The following is a 17,274-nucleotide window of genomic DNA, read 5'->3' as shown; positions in this document are numbered from 1 at the left end:
ACACAAGTTGGAGGATAAGACCCAAAAGTGTTTTCAAGCGCAGCCCAAACGTGCGAAACACACTCGGATCACAACGCGATCAAAGATGGACTGCAGACCAACGAATGCAGGTGCACACAAATGGGTCATTGTGACGTTGGCAGAACAGTAGCATCATATTAAAATCTGATAAGAAAAATCTTATGGTTTTAACATTATGACCATGGCCCATAACGATTCACCCCTCCCCCCACCTCTCGAGATTCCGTCTAAGAATCGATTCATTTTGCCAGTGGTGCATGGAGCGTCTCCACATTGGCTGTGGAGTTTACGCAAACCAGTTCCATAGCAACAAACACGCACACAAATCGAGCAGCGCTCGACACGTAACGCAGACAATTCAACACCCACCCCCGCTTCTCCTGCGTAATAAATGCTTTTAAATCGATGAAGCATACTGCTCCTGTAAAAATGGCGTCTGCATTTATTTTCTTATTAAAGCGTTGTAGGGTGGGGGGTGGTGGAGAGCGGTGGGGGGGGGGCAACTGGGCCTCTCCGCTCGCACAGTTTCAGTCGCTCGGGTCCTGGCAGTCGGTGCAATTTTTCATCTCGTCCATGTAGCGCTCCACCTGGATGGTCGTCGTGTAGAAGCCAAACTTCTTGTGCAGCGCGATCGTCGCTTCGCTCAACACGAGGTGAGGGTCGACAGACTCCTCTGGAAACACACGGGGGGGGGAGGCAGGACGGGGGCAGTCAGAAGTTAGGTCCCGTGAACCCCTTTAGCACTCGTTTTTCCACTCGCTAATAGCATGAACCAAGCAGTGATACTCTATATGTACATATGTTGAACTTATTTCGCACCGTACGTAGCCGACCGCGCTAAAATCAGAGGTGCGGGGGAAGGACAACATTCAATATAAAAAAGGCAGTTAAATAAATTAGTTTTCAATCTATACAATTGGCTGGCCTCAAGACTTCACAAGACGATCAAATCTGGGGGCCAAACGGGGCCAGGGCCAATGATGCGTTTGTTGTGCGCGATGTCAGTGAGTATGGCGCCTGGACTTGTGCCTTGCATGTGATGTCAGCAGCACGGGGTTCTGCAGTATGAAAAAAAAACTACCCGATCCCTGCCAGGCTAGCTATGTACGGCTCTGGTACGTCTCTTGGTTGTTCAGTGGGGAAAACAAACGTAGTCGGCATATCTCTCTGTTATAAGAAAAGTTCAAGACTCTAAATCCTTCCAACATGCCTCTGTCCTCAGAAACGTTCAGCTAGCGCAAAGTTCACCTTCCAATCCGCAGAACAAAACGAAGTCTTGAAGCCACCACGCTGGCGAGATGGTAACTACCTCGCCTGGAATGCAGGTGTTGGGTTCAATCCCGACCCGAGTTTGCATATCGCTCTCCCACTGGTCACGTGAATTCTTCTCCGGGTCCTCCTAAAACCAATGTGCGTTTAGAGTATTTGGCCGTAAAACATTTTCACGTGATGATAAGCCACTTCGTCGAGCTATCATTCGTGGCCAGGTCACTTCTTAAAATGAGCTACATAGCGCAGTGGGCCTTACCTGATGAAATGAAAAACAATTGTTTAGTTTTATAGTTTATGTTGCACACTCGAGATGAAGGAACGTGGGCAGGTGCTCCAAATCGAGGGCAAGCACATTTATTTATTGTGGTTCATACGAATCTTGGGAAGAACAGCACCGTCACTCTGTAAAATGCAACAACGCGTGTGTTACACGCAGCAAATCTTCCGAGACGCCATTAACCATGTGGCTGGTTTACACGTGCGGTTATTCATTAACCCTGCCAGCCACCTACAGGTCTGACTCAGACATTACATGCTGCTGTACACACGTGTTGTTGATGCATTGCACAGCACATCAGGACTTTCACAGAACCACACTTTACTCCGTTGCTGCACAAGGTCACACTTAAAAGAGTGATCCATTCCTGATGTGCCACATTTAGTTTAAGTCGCGCGATGTATGACGACGCCATGCCAGTGCCACGCGACGACGCAGAGGTCACGTGACGATGCAGAGGTCACGTGATGACGTAGAAGTGAATAATTTTAGCACTGTTTTTGAGCCACAGGTATTGGGCATTCGTTTAATTGATTTGGTCAGTTTTCTAGCGGGAACGTCCCGAATAGGAACACAACTTTATTCCAACATTCTGTTCGTGTTGGCTCGCCTGTACACGAGTTATCATGATATCCGCCTTCCCCCCAACCCCACCCAGCCACCCTCGTATCAGACAGACAAAGCTCATGCGTTCACGCCCTCCGCCTTATTTGAAAAGCTTTGGGGAAAAAAATAATAAAAACACCGAGCACCAAACTTAATATGATGGGATTTTTGTGCCGTCTAAATGCGACGCACATGGAAAGCAAAGCTGAACATGAGATAGGCACCGGAGTTAACAGCTCAGACGGGCAGAGGTAAAATTACATCCGGCAGTCACAACTCATCGTGTAAAGAGCACAGGCTGATGGGCATCGGCAGCTTATTTTCTGTGTTGTCCCTTTTCGACTCGCCCCCGCCCCCATCATTTATTTTATTGCTATGCTTGTTTACCCAGGAAAGCCTCACCGAGTCTCAAGGCCCGTTTTCACGAGGGTCCTGTCAAGTTTTCGCGCAAGGGGGTCCTTTCTCTCGACGATTGCCCTGCATATTCCGATAGAGTAATTTGCGGGTCATTTGTCCAACTTGGAATAATTTGGACAGTGACACTGGCACAAGGTTCTCTCACTCCTCGCAAAAAAAAGATGTCCACGGGACCTTGAACGCTCGCTACGAAGCGGACGTGTGCGTAAGGTTTACGGTCAATACGCGCGCAGTAATAACCAAATAACATTCGGTGACAGGATTGAGCCCATCGGTTTACCTGGAGTAAGGTTGACTTACTCAGCCCCGGTAGCAGACTCTCCATAAGCAGCTGCCCAGATTTGAACCCAGGAGCTCAGCAATGGCAGTCCAGCAACAGACTTCTGAGCCAAGCAGCCATCTTTTTAAACGACGTGTAATGACCGAAATTAGCAACCACTCACCAAGCCAATGTGCAGCCTAAAGACGGTTCAAATATAAAGGAGGTCTCCAATTGGTGGAATGAGGCCTCCATGGTGATTGGTCGGGAGGCAGACTTTTAAAGTGATTGGAGGAATAGATGTTATAGAGATTATGGGGGAAACAGATAGGATCCCAGACAGAGATTGGCTCGGAGAAAAACAGTGACAAAAACAGTGCCGTGTCATCGCACTTGCAGAACCTTGTTTTTTGGACCACTCATTGATATGCAAATGTTTTCCCTAACCCCCTCCCTCTCTCTGCCTCCTCCCCCCTCTGTCTATTTAAGGCCACCCCACAGAGATGATCACCCCTCTCTGGTTCCTGTGTTGCTCCCTCTATGTATCTTGGTGATATCTGTCTGCTAATATGTCTGTCTATAGTTTTCTGGTTAGATTTTATGTCGCTATTTCATTATACCTGATGATGATTGCTTGTGTTGCAATCGAAACGTCGTACGCTATTATTTAATTTAATATTTTATCTTTAGACGTGACTTAACCGAAAGAACCAAATAATCAGTGACAGAAGATTCGAGAAAGGGGGCTCGAGAAGTATGAAAAGGAAGAGCACCAGGGTAGGGGACGTTCCAAGGAAGTTACGGGCCGAAGACAAGATCGCAACCTCGGGTCCCGTAGTGTGGCGGTGTCCCAATAAAGTGGCTCTCATTACATCGTTGTCAGAGTCGTTGTAAACGTATGCACTATGTAAACTTTAAAAAAAAATTTACAACACCCAAAACGTCTAAAAAGTAGCCTCAAGTACAGCGGCACTGCCATTCCAGGGCTAATTTTAAGTAATAATCAAGGTCCAAGTTGACTGCAGAGTAATTGGTTCTCAGATACCATTAAAAAAACTTTTTTTTTATGTTGCCTTGGTAAGGCTATGACGCTCTTTTTCAGAAGCGACCTGGACACAAATGACCGCTCAACGAAGTGGCTCCTCATGTGGACATTTATAGCAGCCGAATATTCTAAATGTGGAATGGAAAAACCAGAGGACCCGGAGAAAAATTTCACCGCAAACTCCAAAAACACAGCAGGCGCCAGGGTCGGAATCAAACCCACGACCTCCTGTTTACCAGGCGAGGCGGATAACATCTCACCACCGTGGCACCCTCGATAAAACATGGAACGGATCGGACCATCTCGGAATCAAACCCGACAGGTTCGGGTCCCATCAGTCTCGATGCTCGCATCGGCAACATTGACACAGCGGTCCACACGGAGCGCAGAGCAGTGCTTGCGTATTGCGTCCCCAGGGCCTTGCGCACACACACAGATTTAGCAGCGATGCAAATGCGTGCGATTATTTACACACGCGCTCCGCGGTGTTTTTCTCGGTTGCGAAGGGACCACATTTTTATATATTCTGGAAAATATTAATGACGTGATGCGTTCAGAAAGTGATACCATGTCCCATCAGATGCGCACCTGGTGCTGGCGGGAGTGGTGGGAGAGGTTGAAGGCGGGGGGGGGGGGGGTGAAGTTATAAATAATTAAATGCATTTAATAACCCACAATGCAAACTTCATTTATAAGCGACCTTTTGTGTCTTCGCCAAAAGCAGTCTCTTCATTTCAATTTGCTGCTGGGTGCGCCCACTGACCCTCGCACATTTGTTACGCAACGGTCACGCCGAGTCTTGTTCTGCTACGTGCAGTCAGCAGGTTTTGCTTAAGAGGTCATCGGTTCCCGTGAGGTGTCCAGCCAGCAGGGCAATGATGTCGCCAGGAGATGGCAGTGCAAACAAATAAGCCGCTGACCCCATCTGTCTTTTATCCTCTCAAAATCTCTGTGGGCTCGCTCTCTCTGGGTAATCCGGTTTATCCTCACACCCAAACGCTTAAAACCAACATGCTATTGGCCAAACATCCGATTGTCGCCGGATCGTCCTGTTAATTTTGTTCGAGACTCCGTGAGGCTTTTCTGGACAGGTAAATCAGCTGTTGTTGTTGTGTCGCAACTTCAGGGTCTGGGCAGGTAAAAGTAAAGAAATCCGAACGAGAGAAGCGTTCGAACAAAGGCTCTCGGCAAGTGGCTGAACCAGTGTCTCTTATGCAGTATTAGTCCCCCCCCTTGAGCCACCCAGTGGATGGGATTTTTACATATTCAAACATTGGGGGGGGGGGGAAAGGCGAATGCTAAATGGCAACCAGCCATGGGCCGAATGTCGATTTAATGCAAGAATACTCCATGAGGAATTTGCCCAGCATATATACTTGGCTCGAGCGACAACTCAAAAAGGCAGTCAACCCCCCTCACCAGAAACGCCGCCTTGGCTGCACAACAATAGATACGAGGGCTAACCGTCCCCCTTTCTCGCGAGCAGAGGCAGGGGAGGATCCAACGACGACGTACGGCCGACGAACGCAACTCTTACGCTGGAGTGTGTTGAATAATAATAGCAATCTTGATTTGAAGCTTTCGTGACTGCAGGAATCCATACTCTTTGGTTCTTTCGGTAAAATCACGTAGATATAAAATGAAATAAATCACGACGTTTCGGGCACAACACAAGCGTCCGTCATCACTGTTTTAAAAGGTTTTAAAACAGTTTGCATCAGCAAGGTTTTAAACAGTCTGCCTCAGCAGCAGATCGTGCTTTCCCACCCGATGACGGACGCTTGTGTTGCTCCCGAAACGTCGTGATTTATTTCATTTCATACCTACGTGACTTTACCGAAAGAACCAAAGAGTAATAATAACAATGATAATAAGTGGATAATTTTACGAATGCAGTGAAAGTGATGGCTCTGTATTCGTATGGGGGGGGGGGGGGGGGAGGAGGAAGGGCAACAATAAAAAAAACGTTCTACGAGTGCAGTGAGATTGGTGCGGGACCACGTGCCTTTTCATTATAAACCGCGTTTTCTAAAGAAAATGTATGTGCAGACATGAGCCCAAATCGTGGACACCCTGTGTCGCAACCCATCGCTAGTTACGACATCAAGCGTCCCTTTCCCTGTATCCACGCCCGGCAGGGCCAGCCACAATCACCCAACGAGGATGTTCTCCCTGCTGCTGCTGCTGCGTTGGTACCGCTGTAACGTTTTGGAAGCAGCTCTTTGTTCGTGTGTAGCGCCGCTTAATCCACGTGTTCCCTCCGAAACTAAAAACTATTTCAATAATTAGCAGTCTCTTCTCAAGCACTCAATTCGATCTATGAAATCTATCTCGGGACTAAGAATCTATTTTTATTAGAATAGTTATTCACGAATCGCAGCACCGGAAGATACGCGGCCAACGCACAATCAGGCTGGCGTTGCCACCCGTCGTGGTATTCCCCGGATATTCCATCTCTCTCCGAGATGGCTCTCGCCTAGCCAATCTGAAAGTACTATCCGTGCCAGTTGTTGCCAGTTACATAATAAGACGTCGCTTCAAGACAGTGCATGCACACACGCATTTCTCCCCTCCTCCGCTATCGTGAGATATTCTTCTTCCCCGTAACGCAACCGGAATTTTAGGAAGGGGTTCAGAGAGGCCACCCCAATGCCCCTCCCCCCCCCCCTATCTAAACTAAAAACTTTACTATTTTTTACTTTACCAGATAAGGTCTTCTGAGCTATGTAGCTTTTTTTCAGAAGCGACCTGGCCACAAATGATGGCTCAATATTCTGGCTTATTATAATGTGGAAATTTATAGCAGCAAAACAATCTAAACGCTTGTTGATTGTAAACGGAGGGAAAAACCGGAGGGCCTGGAGAAAAAATCCACGTGGAATCAAACCCACGACCTCCTGTATACCAGGCGAGGTAGTTAACATCTCTCTCCCCCCCCCCACCATTCCTGAAGTCTCACCGATGGCGATGTGCACGGACAGCACGGGCTGGTTCATGGTGAGGGCCCAGAGATGCAGGCTGTGCAGATCGCGCACCCCAGGCACTGCCAGCAGCGATGCCTTCACCTCGTTAAAGTCAATGCCCTTGGGGGTCCCTGCGTCAGGGGTGACGAGGAACGGAGGGGGGGGGGGGCGTTGGAGAGAAATGGGAGAAAGTGTGGCAGGTGAGGGTTAAAGAATGCAACACGTGGACAGCAATTTGGCGATAGAATTGTAATAAAGCCATTCTTTGACAGCCACTTTGTCAATCCACTGCTGGATGAAGGCCTACCCCCCCCCAACCCCACGCTGTGTCGGTCATGGGCAGTTTTTCTGATCATACTTCACCACGTTGGTCAGTGTAGCTTGCTGAAGGAGTGGGGTGGGAAAAGGCCCAGGACCGGTTGAGATATTACCTCGCCACATACGCTAGCCGTGGCCGGGAATCGAACTCGGGTTGCCGGATTCCTTAGGGTGGCGTGCAAACCCCTTGCGCCACCGCTTTCCCCGTAGGAGACTTCAAGAGGGCTTTGAAATTAAAAACGTGTTCTTTTTACAATTTCACGTGCTTATTTGGCGGTGTGGGGTGGGGGGGGGCGCCGGTTTCAGTAAACAGATCACACAACAATATCTCTCCACGCATTGTTTGCGCACGCTCTCATGGTGTGACGTTAGAATTTCTGCCTCTCGAGTTTTTATGTAATTTGTAACCCGGCTATTGAGGGGTGGAGTGATCATTAAAGACACGCACACGGCCGAGATAAGTGGACCACACAACACCGCGGGGTCCGATTTTAATGTCACCGTAACTGATCCCCCGATGCCCAACCGTCACCAGTAAGTTCGATACGGACTGCCAGGGGACTTTTGCCCCAATTGAAGCTGCACTCGCTGGCATCAACGTTGTCCGGACTCTGTCTATTACATCGACGACCCAAGTGGTTGCCAACCCAGCTAACACACGAGAAAATGTTCTCTCTGCGACAGCATTGTGATCGTGGGCTCCGAAGAAGCAGCCGCGCTTTTTAGCGCCAACGATAGCGACGTTGTAACGGCACACGGCCTCCAAACGCAGTGGCGGTGAAATGCGAGAAATCCGAGCAACTTGTGATAGTATGCCCTACCTACTCCTGCTGGTCAGCCCCTCCTGCTGGGTCAGCTCCTACTGCTGGGTCAGCTCCTACCGCTGCGTCAGATCCTCTGTAAAACTATTTTGTTCCAACACCAATGCAGATTAAATGCACCAGCAGGGCAGCGTTCATTTTGTCAACGAAATTTTGTGATGAAAATATGAGTTGGCAAAAGCATTTTCCGTTTGAGTCGACGACAGTTATTGGCGTAGCGATGGCTACAACTCTCTACCAAAGTCTGAGTGAATTCCCCAGACTCGGACTTGACTAGAGAATCCGATGTAAATAAAAACAACTACAAAAGTCAGCACACGGGTGAAAGGGCAGGCTTAACGGGGGGCAGGAGCGCAGACTCATGCACGTACGCACAACAACCACCACCACCGTTCATCACCAAGTAGTGGTGACGTCACAACGCCGCTGGTGCAATGCTAGGTGCACTTTGAGACCACGTGACGTGTCGAAAGCTCGCTGGCAGGTGGTCACAGAACAAACCCAGGTACCATGTCTTGAATGAGGTGACCAACTGGCAGATTGCACCACCTGTGCCAACTTTCTGCGTCTTAGCCGCTCAGCGCTACACGGCCCTCCATTGTTGTTGGAGGGCGACTGCCTCCAACTCCACCGCGGCATCCTTCACGAACCTCATCCTCAGGGGAGGCCGATCTTAACACTGCTGGTACCTGTCATCGGCAAGTCCAATCAGCTACAAAAAGAAAGATCCCCGAGTATAGACTAAACAGACTGTTGGGGCAAGTGCTGTTGTAGTGAGGACCTATGAAGGCCGGCACAGCACATGAGGAGGTGGGTGACCAGCACCACGCCCGACCGCCTTTGTCTCCCTAGTGGCGATGTTTACACACCGGAGCAGGTACTCAATTGAGGCCGAGTCAACCTAGGGGAGGCCCAGGACCGGTTCAGATAATCTATCACTGATGTTGGCTGTGAGCGGGAATCGAACTCGGGTCGCCGGGTTTGTAGCGCAGTGTGCCGACCGCAACGTTACTGCTCCCCAATCAGCTACACGCACACGCACGCGCGCAAGAGACGCACCTTCCATGAGCACCCTGAGCACGTCCCTCAGGATGCTGATCGTGGTGGCCAGCACGATGACTGAGAAGATGAACGTGCAAATCGGGTCGGCTATCTTCAAGTTTGGCTGTCAAAGCACAAAGACAAAGAAAAAGATTTGCACGTCAACAAAGTCAACAAGAACGGCAATTCCCCAAAACGCAACCGTTGTTTTGATTGAGTGACGTGCGGTGTACATCATCGTAGAGTGGTTTTAGGCTAGCGATGCAAATTCTATATTCATATCGCAGGGACCAGTATAGCGAGCACCTATGACGGCCGGCAAGGCACGCGAGGGGGTGGGTGGCCAACACCACGCCCGACCACCTTTGTCTGCCGAGTGGCGTCGTTTACACACAGAACCAGGTTCTCATTTGAGGCTAAGTCGACCTGGGGGAGGCCGAGGACCAGTTCGAATATTCCCCACTGTTATTGATCATGAGCGTGAATCGAACTCAGGTCGCCGGGTTCAATTAGTGTGGCGCACATACGCGTGGGCACACACGCGCGCACACACACATGCACGCACGAGCACGCACGAGCACACGCACCTTGAAGAAGATGATGATGGCAGCGATGAGAACGCCCAGGCTCTGCAGCAGGTCGCCCAGCACGTGAATGAACGCCGCCCTCACGTTCACGTTCTGCTCGCTCTCCTTCCCCCCTCCGTGGCCGTGGCCGTGGCCGCCGCCGCCGCCGCCGTGGCTGTGGCCGTGGAAGCTGCCTGGTTGGTGCAGCGTCACGGCCATGCTGCGGGGGGGGGGGGGGGGGGGAGAAAACGCGAGGAGGACGAGCGCATATTGACTCCCACATTCCCACGTTCCCAAACACATCCACCCCACCCCGCCCACATCCTCCTGGAAGACCGACTCCATATGCTAAACTCAAAACCAAAACTATTTTTTATTTTGCCAGGTAAGGCCCACCGAGCGATAGAGCTCTCTTTCAGAAGCAACCTGGCCACGAATGATAGGTCAACTTATTGTCACGTGGGAAATTTATAGCAGCCAGATCCTCTAAACGCAAGTTGATTCTAGATGTGGAGTTAAAAACCGGAAGGCCCAAAATGGAAATCCACGAGAACACGTGGAGAGAGACATGCAAACTCCAAATATACAGGCATCAGGGGTCAGGATCAAACCCACAACCTCCTGTATACCAGGCAAGGTAGTTAACATCTCGCCACCGCAGCGCTAAAATAGTCAGGTGATTCACCAGAGCCAAGTGAGTGCATGTCACCAGCGCCTTCGCTAGCAGGGCGAATACTTTTAGCACTGTTTTTTTCTAATTGCCAGATTTTGGGACACCCTTCAAATTCAATTTAGCCGCTTTTCTCGAGGGTTATTCCCAAATGGCAACATGACTTCACCCTATAATTTCATTCATCTTTGATCGTTCAACATACAAACATACATCCCCACCACGAGAGTTATCGTGGGCATTCCGTGACGCAGACAGACAGGCAGGCAGATGCCCAGAACCAAGGCTTCGCTTTCAACTTGAGCCAATCACCATCAGCCCTATTCGATCTGCTGAGTGAGGGCCTTCCCCATGCCATCGCCACCATCAGCCATGGTTAATCCACTGCTGGATGAAGGGCCTCCCCCGAGCCCCTCGCAATCTCCCACAATCCCGCAAGGCCACAACCCACCCAGCACTGGCACAAGAACCGGTTGCATCATTTCCCCTCCCGAACGCGTCGGCTGCCCCTCCGTCGTTGATCGCAGCCCTCGACCATCGTCCCCCCCGAGTGACGTGTCCAGCCCCAGGCTCACTTTGCGCACCTCTGCAACGCTGGACGGTAAAGCGTTCTTAAAAAAAAAAAAAAGGGACCGGGCGGTCCTCACATGATGTTGACGCCGACGGCGCAAGCGGCCGTGATGAGCATGACCTCTCCGTCGATGCTGAAGTCGTCGCTCACGATCCTCTGCACCGCCAGGTAGACCAGCACGCCCGTCACCACCCAGATGGACAGCACCGACAGCAATGCTCCCAGGATCTCTGCACATGCACGCATGCACAACCATCATAATAAATTCACATTTATTTGTAAGGCGCCTTCCACTAATGTCTCAAGGCGCCTTGTGAGAATAAGGAAAGGCCGAAAGAGAAGGAGAAGATACATATAATAAACTGACTTAAGATGTAAATCTTGACTTAAAGCTTTCGTGACTGCAGGAATTCGTATTCTTCGGGTCTTTTGGCAAAGTCACGTAGATAGTGTTTTCCTGATGACGACCGCTTGTGTTGCCATCGAATCGTCATAGTTTTGGGTTATTTTGTTATTTCTTTTAATCTATCTACGTGACTTTACCGAAAGACCCCAAGAATATGACTTAAGATGTGTTTAAAGATGAGACTTAAAATTATCCACATTAATCGGATAAATAAACGAACGGTAGGGAATGCCACAACCATGGCGCACAGACAATGCCCGCCCCACCCCAGGGACGCAGCTGGGATTGGGGTACACACAGAAGGGCGAAGTCTGCAGATCTTAACGATTAATTAACCCGTGAATATACGGTGGTGGTTCCAGTCCATGCAAGGCTTCAATAACTAGTGGAAGGCTCTTAAACTCTACTCGTTTCAAGACCTGAAAGCCAGTGTAATGATAAGAGAACTGGAGAAATGTAGTCAAGTAATGGGGATCAGGTGAGCAAACGTTAGCAAGCGCAGTTGATATTAATAACAATGTACATTTGTAAGGCACATTTCATCCATAGATCCAAACGCATCCCACGTGTATGGAAAGCAGGGAAATAAACAGAACCATGGTAAACGGCCAAGGCCAGGGGGTAACGGACAGTTCAAAGAGAGCGAGTTTTCAAGACAAGACTTAAACGTGAAGCTAACAATTCCGACTGTCTCATTAGCCACGTGGACATCATCATCAGCAGTAGCAGCAGCAAAGGAAGAGGAGGAGTGACCTCCCATTGTGTGGGGGTGGGTTTACTGTGGGGGGTAAGAGCAATCGACAAGTTCAGGAGTGGAGTGGGATCGAAATGCTGCAATTCCAGGATCCACGATTCCAGGCCAGGTTTTGCGGGTCACGAATAAGGAAATACATTTGGGCCTACCCGGTCGTAAATGAAGGTCATCTGTCCGTCACCCGTTGACTTTTGGTCGGGCAGCCCCAGTAATGGTGGGACGGGCCAATTCTCCCAATGACTCCTTTACGCTTCAATAACTTGAAAGCATTCCGCCCTCGTTGGCAATGACCCTCAATCCATTAGGCGCTGTGCGTGACCGAAGTGACGTACCAATTCATCGAGCCGAACAAATTATTACACTTACGACGCAATAATTAAGCCACGCAACCCCTCTCTGCTGGTGGAAGAGCTTCCACGAGAGGGATTTCTGGAGGGGCCCTCTCTAAAGCCATTCGTTTATGCAAACCCAAATTTCACAAGTTCAAACTTATAGCACCGAATTTCATCAGTCTCTTGCACCTGCATATCCACGATGTGAACGCACTCATGAAGTTTGCAAAAATGTTAACTCGTGGCCAGCGGAAAGAACAACGAAAAAAAACCTGAAGCAGTGGCGTTTAAAAAAAAATCGCAAATCCCCAGTGTTGGCAAAACGCTGGTTTCACGCGTCACTATTTGTCGGTAACCCAGTTCCAGATTGAACGAGAAAAATCTTGAGTTGCCGCAATGCCGCGGCCACGAACCGTGAGGCACGTGCACACAGGTGTACTTGTGCAACCCGTTGTGTCAACCTACTTGCTTGCTTTGGGGAAAATGCCTCCCAAAATCTTGCCAGCCACGAGACATATTTGACCATACTTCATCACAACGTTGGTCCGTACAAGTTGGCGATTGTGGAGGGGGGCAGGGATTGGGATATCATCCCACCCCTGAGTGGACAGCGATGGCTATACCGTACTGGTGAGTGCCAATGATGACAAAATCGATATGCAGTTGCCTTGGTGTCTTGCAGTTTCTTGGAACTCCCGGCTATCGCATTGCAGAGTGCACAGTTATTAGCCGAATGTCATCTTGATATGCAGAGCGTAAGGAGATTTTCCCATTGAGCCGTGCTGTCTGAAACACGTTTATTGCCCATGTCGCTATCGAATAACTGCGCAATCAGCGATAAGCGTGGCACTGCCGTTGTAGTGAGCACATCCCGAACGGGGGAGGGAGGGGGGAAGCGGACCTTGAGCAAAAAGTCATCGACAAAATACCTCAACACATCATTCCCAGCACCTCAGATTAGCACGGTTCGCTAGGACAGGTGCCAAAGAAGTTCAACATACATAGACACGCATACTTTTACGTCCGTAACGGCTACTATTGTTGTCGAATGAAAACAACCAAATCACAATCTCCCTCCGATAAACACGATGGATAGTTTTGTCGGCATTTTTCAAAAATTCTTCACATTTTAAAGCCTTTGTGCAGTAATGCGCGACTTCTTTTTTCTAACCCCTGAACAAATCGCTTGGGGTCTTGTTGAAAATGACGATGTTCTGGTTTGTTTGGCACAAGGCGCAGCCCTGCAAATGCTCGCTTTATCCGAAATGGGTCGCCACTAGAGAGAACTCGAGGGAGATTCTCCAGGAACTTATTTCATTTTTCACGAATAATTTTAGCTTGGGAATAGCACACAAATACTCACATTCAAGGGGGGGGGGGGGGGGGGTGCTGCGTGAATATTGGTGCGTTAATTTCAACAGCTGGTCCCGTTTCTTTGACGACGACGTCCAAAGTAATTCCTTTCTTGTTCAACGGCTTCCCCATTTTGCATGTTGTGAAGGGCTGCCGCGGACAGGGTCGTGGCTGATGTTGACGACCCAGAGGCTCACCAATTCCATAAGCCCGATAGTAAACAATGTTACACGATACACCCGCAACAAGCAAAAAACATGTTATTCGCACATCAATTCCTCCTTTTATTGGACAAAAAGGGTTCAAGTTCTGAAATGTGAGGAACGTGACAGTGGAGCCAAAAAGTGTGCGACTGATGTTTGTGCATCCACGCAACTTTGTTGCATTTCATGTCCTCCCTCGGGAGGCGTTGTGCCGCCATGACCCCGGTTGCAGTTACATTTGTGTCCACGTGTCCGAACCAGTCGGAATGTGCCCCCGGCGCCACCGGGAGAGAGATGTTAACTCGCTCGCCCGGTATACAGGAGGTCGTGGCTTCGATCCCAACCTCGACGCCTGCATATTTGGACTCTGCATTTTCTCCCCGGTGTTCGTGTAGATTTTTTTCCCCATCGGGTCCCTCCGGTTTTTTCCCCCCTCCACATTTAGAAACACGGTGCTATACATTCCCACTTTGTTGAGCTATCATTTAATGGCCAGGTCGCTTCTGAAAAAAAAGAGCTAGCTGCACATTGAAAGAGCAGCAGCGATTATCAATTGGGTGTTCCATCCTCCGAGGCTGCGACTACCATTATGGATGGTAACAACTGTATCATGTCTGTGGCAACGTTAACAAATAGGCAGAACAACTGTATGTATAACTTCCTTCGCACACCGTACATAGCCAACCGTGCTAAATCAGGAGGCGCGGGGGACGTGAGAACGTTTGTGACGACGGCGACGGGAGCGGTAGTAGGCCAGTCGATGTGTCGGCTCCAGTCACAGAAATCGTTCAAATTGTTATTACTTAGTGCAACGACCCTGTGTCTTACTGCGGTTGTTGTTGTTATTTTTTTACCTGCTCGGAACCACCCAAAGTTCATGTTCTTGGTTGCCGGCCTGGAGGAAACCCAGAGGGAGAAGAGACTGATGAGGAAGCTCGCAAAGTCCGTGAGGAGGTGAGCGGCATCCGTCATGATGGCCAGGCTGCCGGCCAAGTAGCCGCCTGTTCAGAATCAGAGTATTTATTGACACAGGAGGAATCCGATGAGCTATAAAGCTCTTCTCCACAGATATTCAGTAAGGGGGAGGGGGGGGCAGGTCATAACGTTACAACAAACATTATAACAACATGATAGAAGTACAGAGTATAGGACAGGTCAACAAATCACTTTAAACATATACACAAATAAAACTAATTTTTTTTATATCACCAATTAAAGCCCACTGAGGTATTAACTTATTTTTCAGAGGCGACCCGTCCACAAATTATAGCTCAACAAAGTGGCTCATCACATGGAGATGGTGTAGAGGGGAGTGGGATTTGGGAATCGCACAGCCCACAACTTCATTACCCTACGGCCCATGGTGGACACGTGGCTCGGGCTATAGGGCCCTGCCACTTAGAAACGTGGACTCATAAATACCATAACTTTTGTTCGACATTGTTGTCTACATGTGCCTTAGGCAATCTTCATCATTACAGGTCCCACCTGATGATGGACGCTTGTGTTGCGCCCAATACGGACCAAAGAGTATGGATTCCTGCAGCCACGAAAGCTTCAAATCAAGATTGAATCTTAATCATTGTTTAGACTGCAGGAATCCGATGAGCTATGAAGGTCTTTTTTTTTTGTCGAGTAAGGGTGGGTCAGCAAGTTACAACAAATCTAAACAATTTTCGGTGGGCGGGTGTCTGGACACCCACAATGGCTGCATGCCCCCCCCCACCCCCCTACTCTGTCCCTCCCGCCACCGACCCCTGGGCCCCGGTCGCACCGCCTGTGCACTCGACAGCAACGTTGGCGCACACCCTCACCGACGATCTCGCCGATCATGAAGACGAGGCACACGAAGGAGGCGATGTAGAGCTTGCGCTTGGCTTGCTGCTTCTCGCGGTGGCGCTCGCCGCTCAAGGAGCGGTCGGCGTGGCAGTGCCACATTGCCATGTCGAGCGACACCGACGGGCTGGTGCCTCCGATCACGCAGGCGCTGCGCACGGGGGAGAGGGGGCGTGCGGGGGCCGGCGTTAGATCGGACCAGCCGGCGCTGGTGCACTGTGGCTGTTGTGGAGGTGCATTATGGGTGCTTTTAGAAAGGACACGGGCATCTGGCATGGTAACGTTACATTTGTAGCGAGCGACTTCCGACACACGTCTAGTAGAAGGCTCTTTATTTATTAAGAGCACACAGGACGATACATTTCGTACCGCGGCTACACCTGGGCTGTCCAAACACGCAGCCGATCTCCGTTGCTGCACTACGCTGGCTGGTTGAAGAGCGTAGTTGCCGGGACGAAGCTGATCTTGCAGAAGAACAGCCACGTGGTCGAAGACGAATAGATGACGATGGCAGCGACGCAACCAGGACCCAGACCCCACTCTAACAGAGGTTCGGTGCTCCTTATATCTGCCTGGCACGAACACGCTCCACCTCTGGCCACGCCCCCTTTCCAGAACCTTCGGGTTGGTTCCCGGAGCTTCTCGACTGACTCCGCCCTTGACCTTTGTCCCAGTTACGCCCCTTCATAATAAGGCATTAAGTAATGCAGCTATAACCGTAATTACCCCTACAGGCCGGCAGGTGTCACCCTGTCATTACACATTGAAGACTCGCAAGATTGTCAGGATTATCGCCATTCATGGAAAAACACGAGAAGGGCCACCTGGTACCATGGGGTTACGCCCTGCCACGCGCACCAATGCCACGGCTTTCACACGCACAACTGAGCAAAGTAGAGAAAATGGATGAGCACGAGTCATTCTGTGGGGGAGCCTTCGGCTGTTAACCCCACCCCCCATCCCCCTCCCGTTTGTTGGTTTTCTCCAGGTACGCCAGATTCCTCCCACTTGAAGACAAATGCTCATGAACGGAATTGTCCAAACAATCTAATATAAGCAGTGCCCTAGCAGATTCGATTCAGGTTTCCAGGGTGAGCCACATGTTTATGTAAAATATGCATGGTAATGCCTCTTATTCGGACAATGGCATTGTAATCTCTCACCGTCTGCACTCAATCTGACCTCCTTCCCCTCCCTTCATCACCCTCACCCGCTCGGCTCACCACACACAGCTGCTCACACTCTGGCACCGTCTTCCATCACCTCGCCGAGCACGTTTCACTCGCACCCGTCACCCTTGAAAACACATTCCTCCTGCGGAGGGAGCTGGTAGGAACGTTGGGTTGCTCGGTCAATGGCCAGGGTCAACGGCGGCATGGTGTATTCCGCAAATATGCCCGACTGTGAGTGCAGGCACAAGCCGGCGTGAGTAGGTTAAACGTTGAGTTTTATAAGGGCACCACGGGGTGACCAGCCCCTCCCCTCCCAGCCCCACCCCTCCCTCCCACCCCCCAGCCCCACCCAGCCCCTCCCCACCCAGCCC

At 50.1% G+C, this 17,274-nt stretch overlaps 1 protein-coding gene across 4 annotated transcripts in view; it reads right to left on the bottom strand.

Moving 5' to 3' along the window:
- Nucleotides 1–445: 445 nt before the first annotated feature.
- SLC30A2 (solute carrier family 30 member 2) overlaps nt 446–17,274 on the bottom strand; it is a 25,648-nt gene continuing 8,819 nt past the window's right edge. For 3 of the 4 annotated variants that reach the window (XM_061560008.1, XM_061560009.1, XM_061560011.1), the window contains exons 2-8: nt 15,710–15,882; nt 14,750–14,896; nt 10,924–11,077; nt 9,628–9,826; nt 9,059–9,164; nt 6,857–6,991; nt 446–694 (exon numbers count right to left, since the gene is read on the bottom strand). In XM_061560008.1, coding sequence (XP_061415992.1) covers nt 549–694; nt 6,857–6,991; nt 9,059–9,164; nt 9,628–9,826; nt 10,924–11,077; nt 14,750–14,896; nt 15,710–15,882 — 1,060 coding nt within the window. In that variant the 3' untranslated portion in view covers nt 446–548. Of the gene's footprint in view, nt 695–6,856; nt 6,992–9,058; nt 9,165–9,627; nt 9,827–10,923; nt 11,078–14,749; nt 14,897–15,709; nt 15,883–16,018; nt 16,161–17,274 lie in introns of those variants that run through there. The other variant, XM_061560010.1, reaches the window with a different exon arrangement.

Source organism: Lethenteron reissneri, chromosome 26 (assembly GCF_015708825.2).
Source record: "Lethenteron reissneri isolate LAM-NWPU_2019-01 chromosome 26, ASM1570882v1, whole genome shotgun sequence".
Taxonomy (NCBI): Eukaryota; Metazoa; Chordata; class Hyperoartia; order Petromyzontiformes; family Petromyzontidae; genus Lethenteron; species Lethenteron reissneri.
Note: the sequence above shows the minus strand (reverse complement) of the source record. Positions and strands in the feature narration are given on the sequence as shown.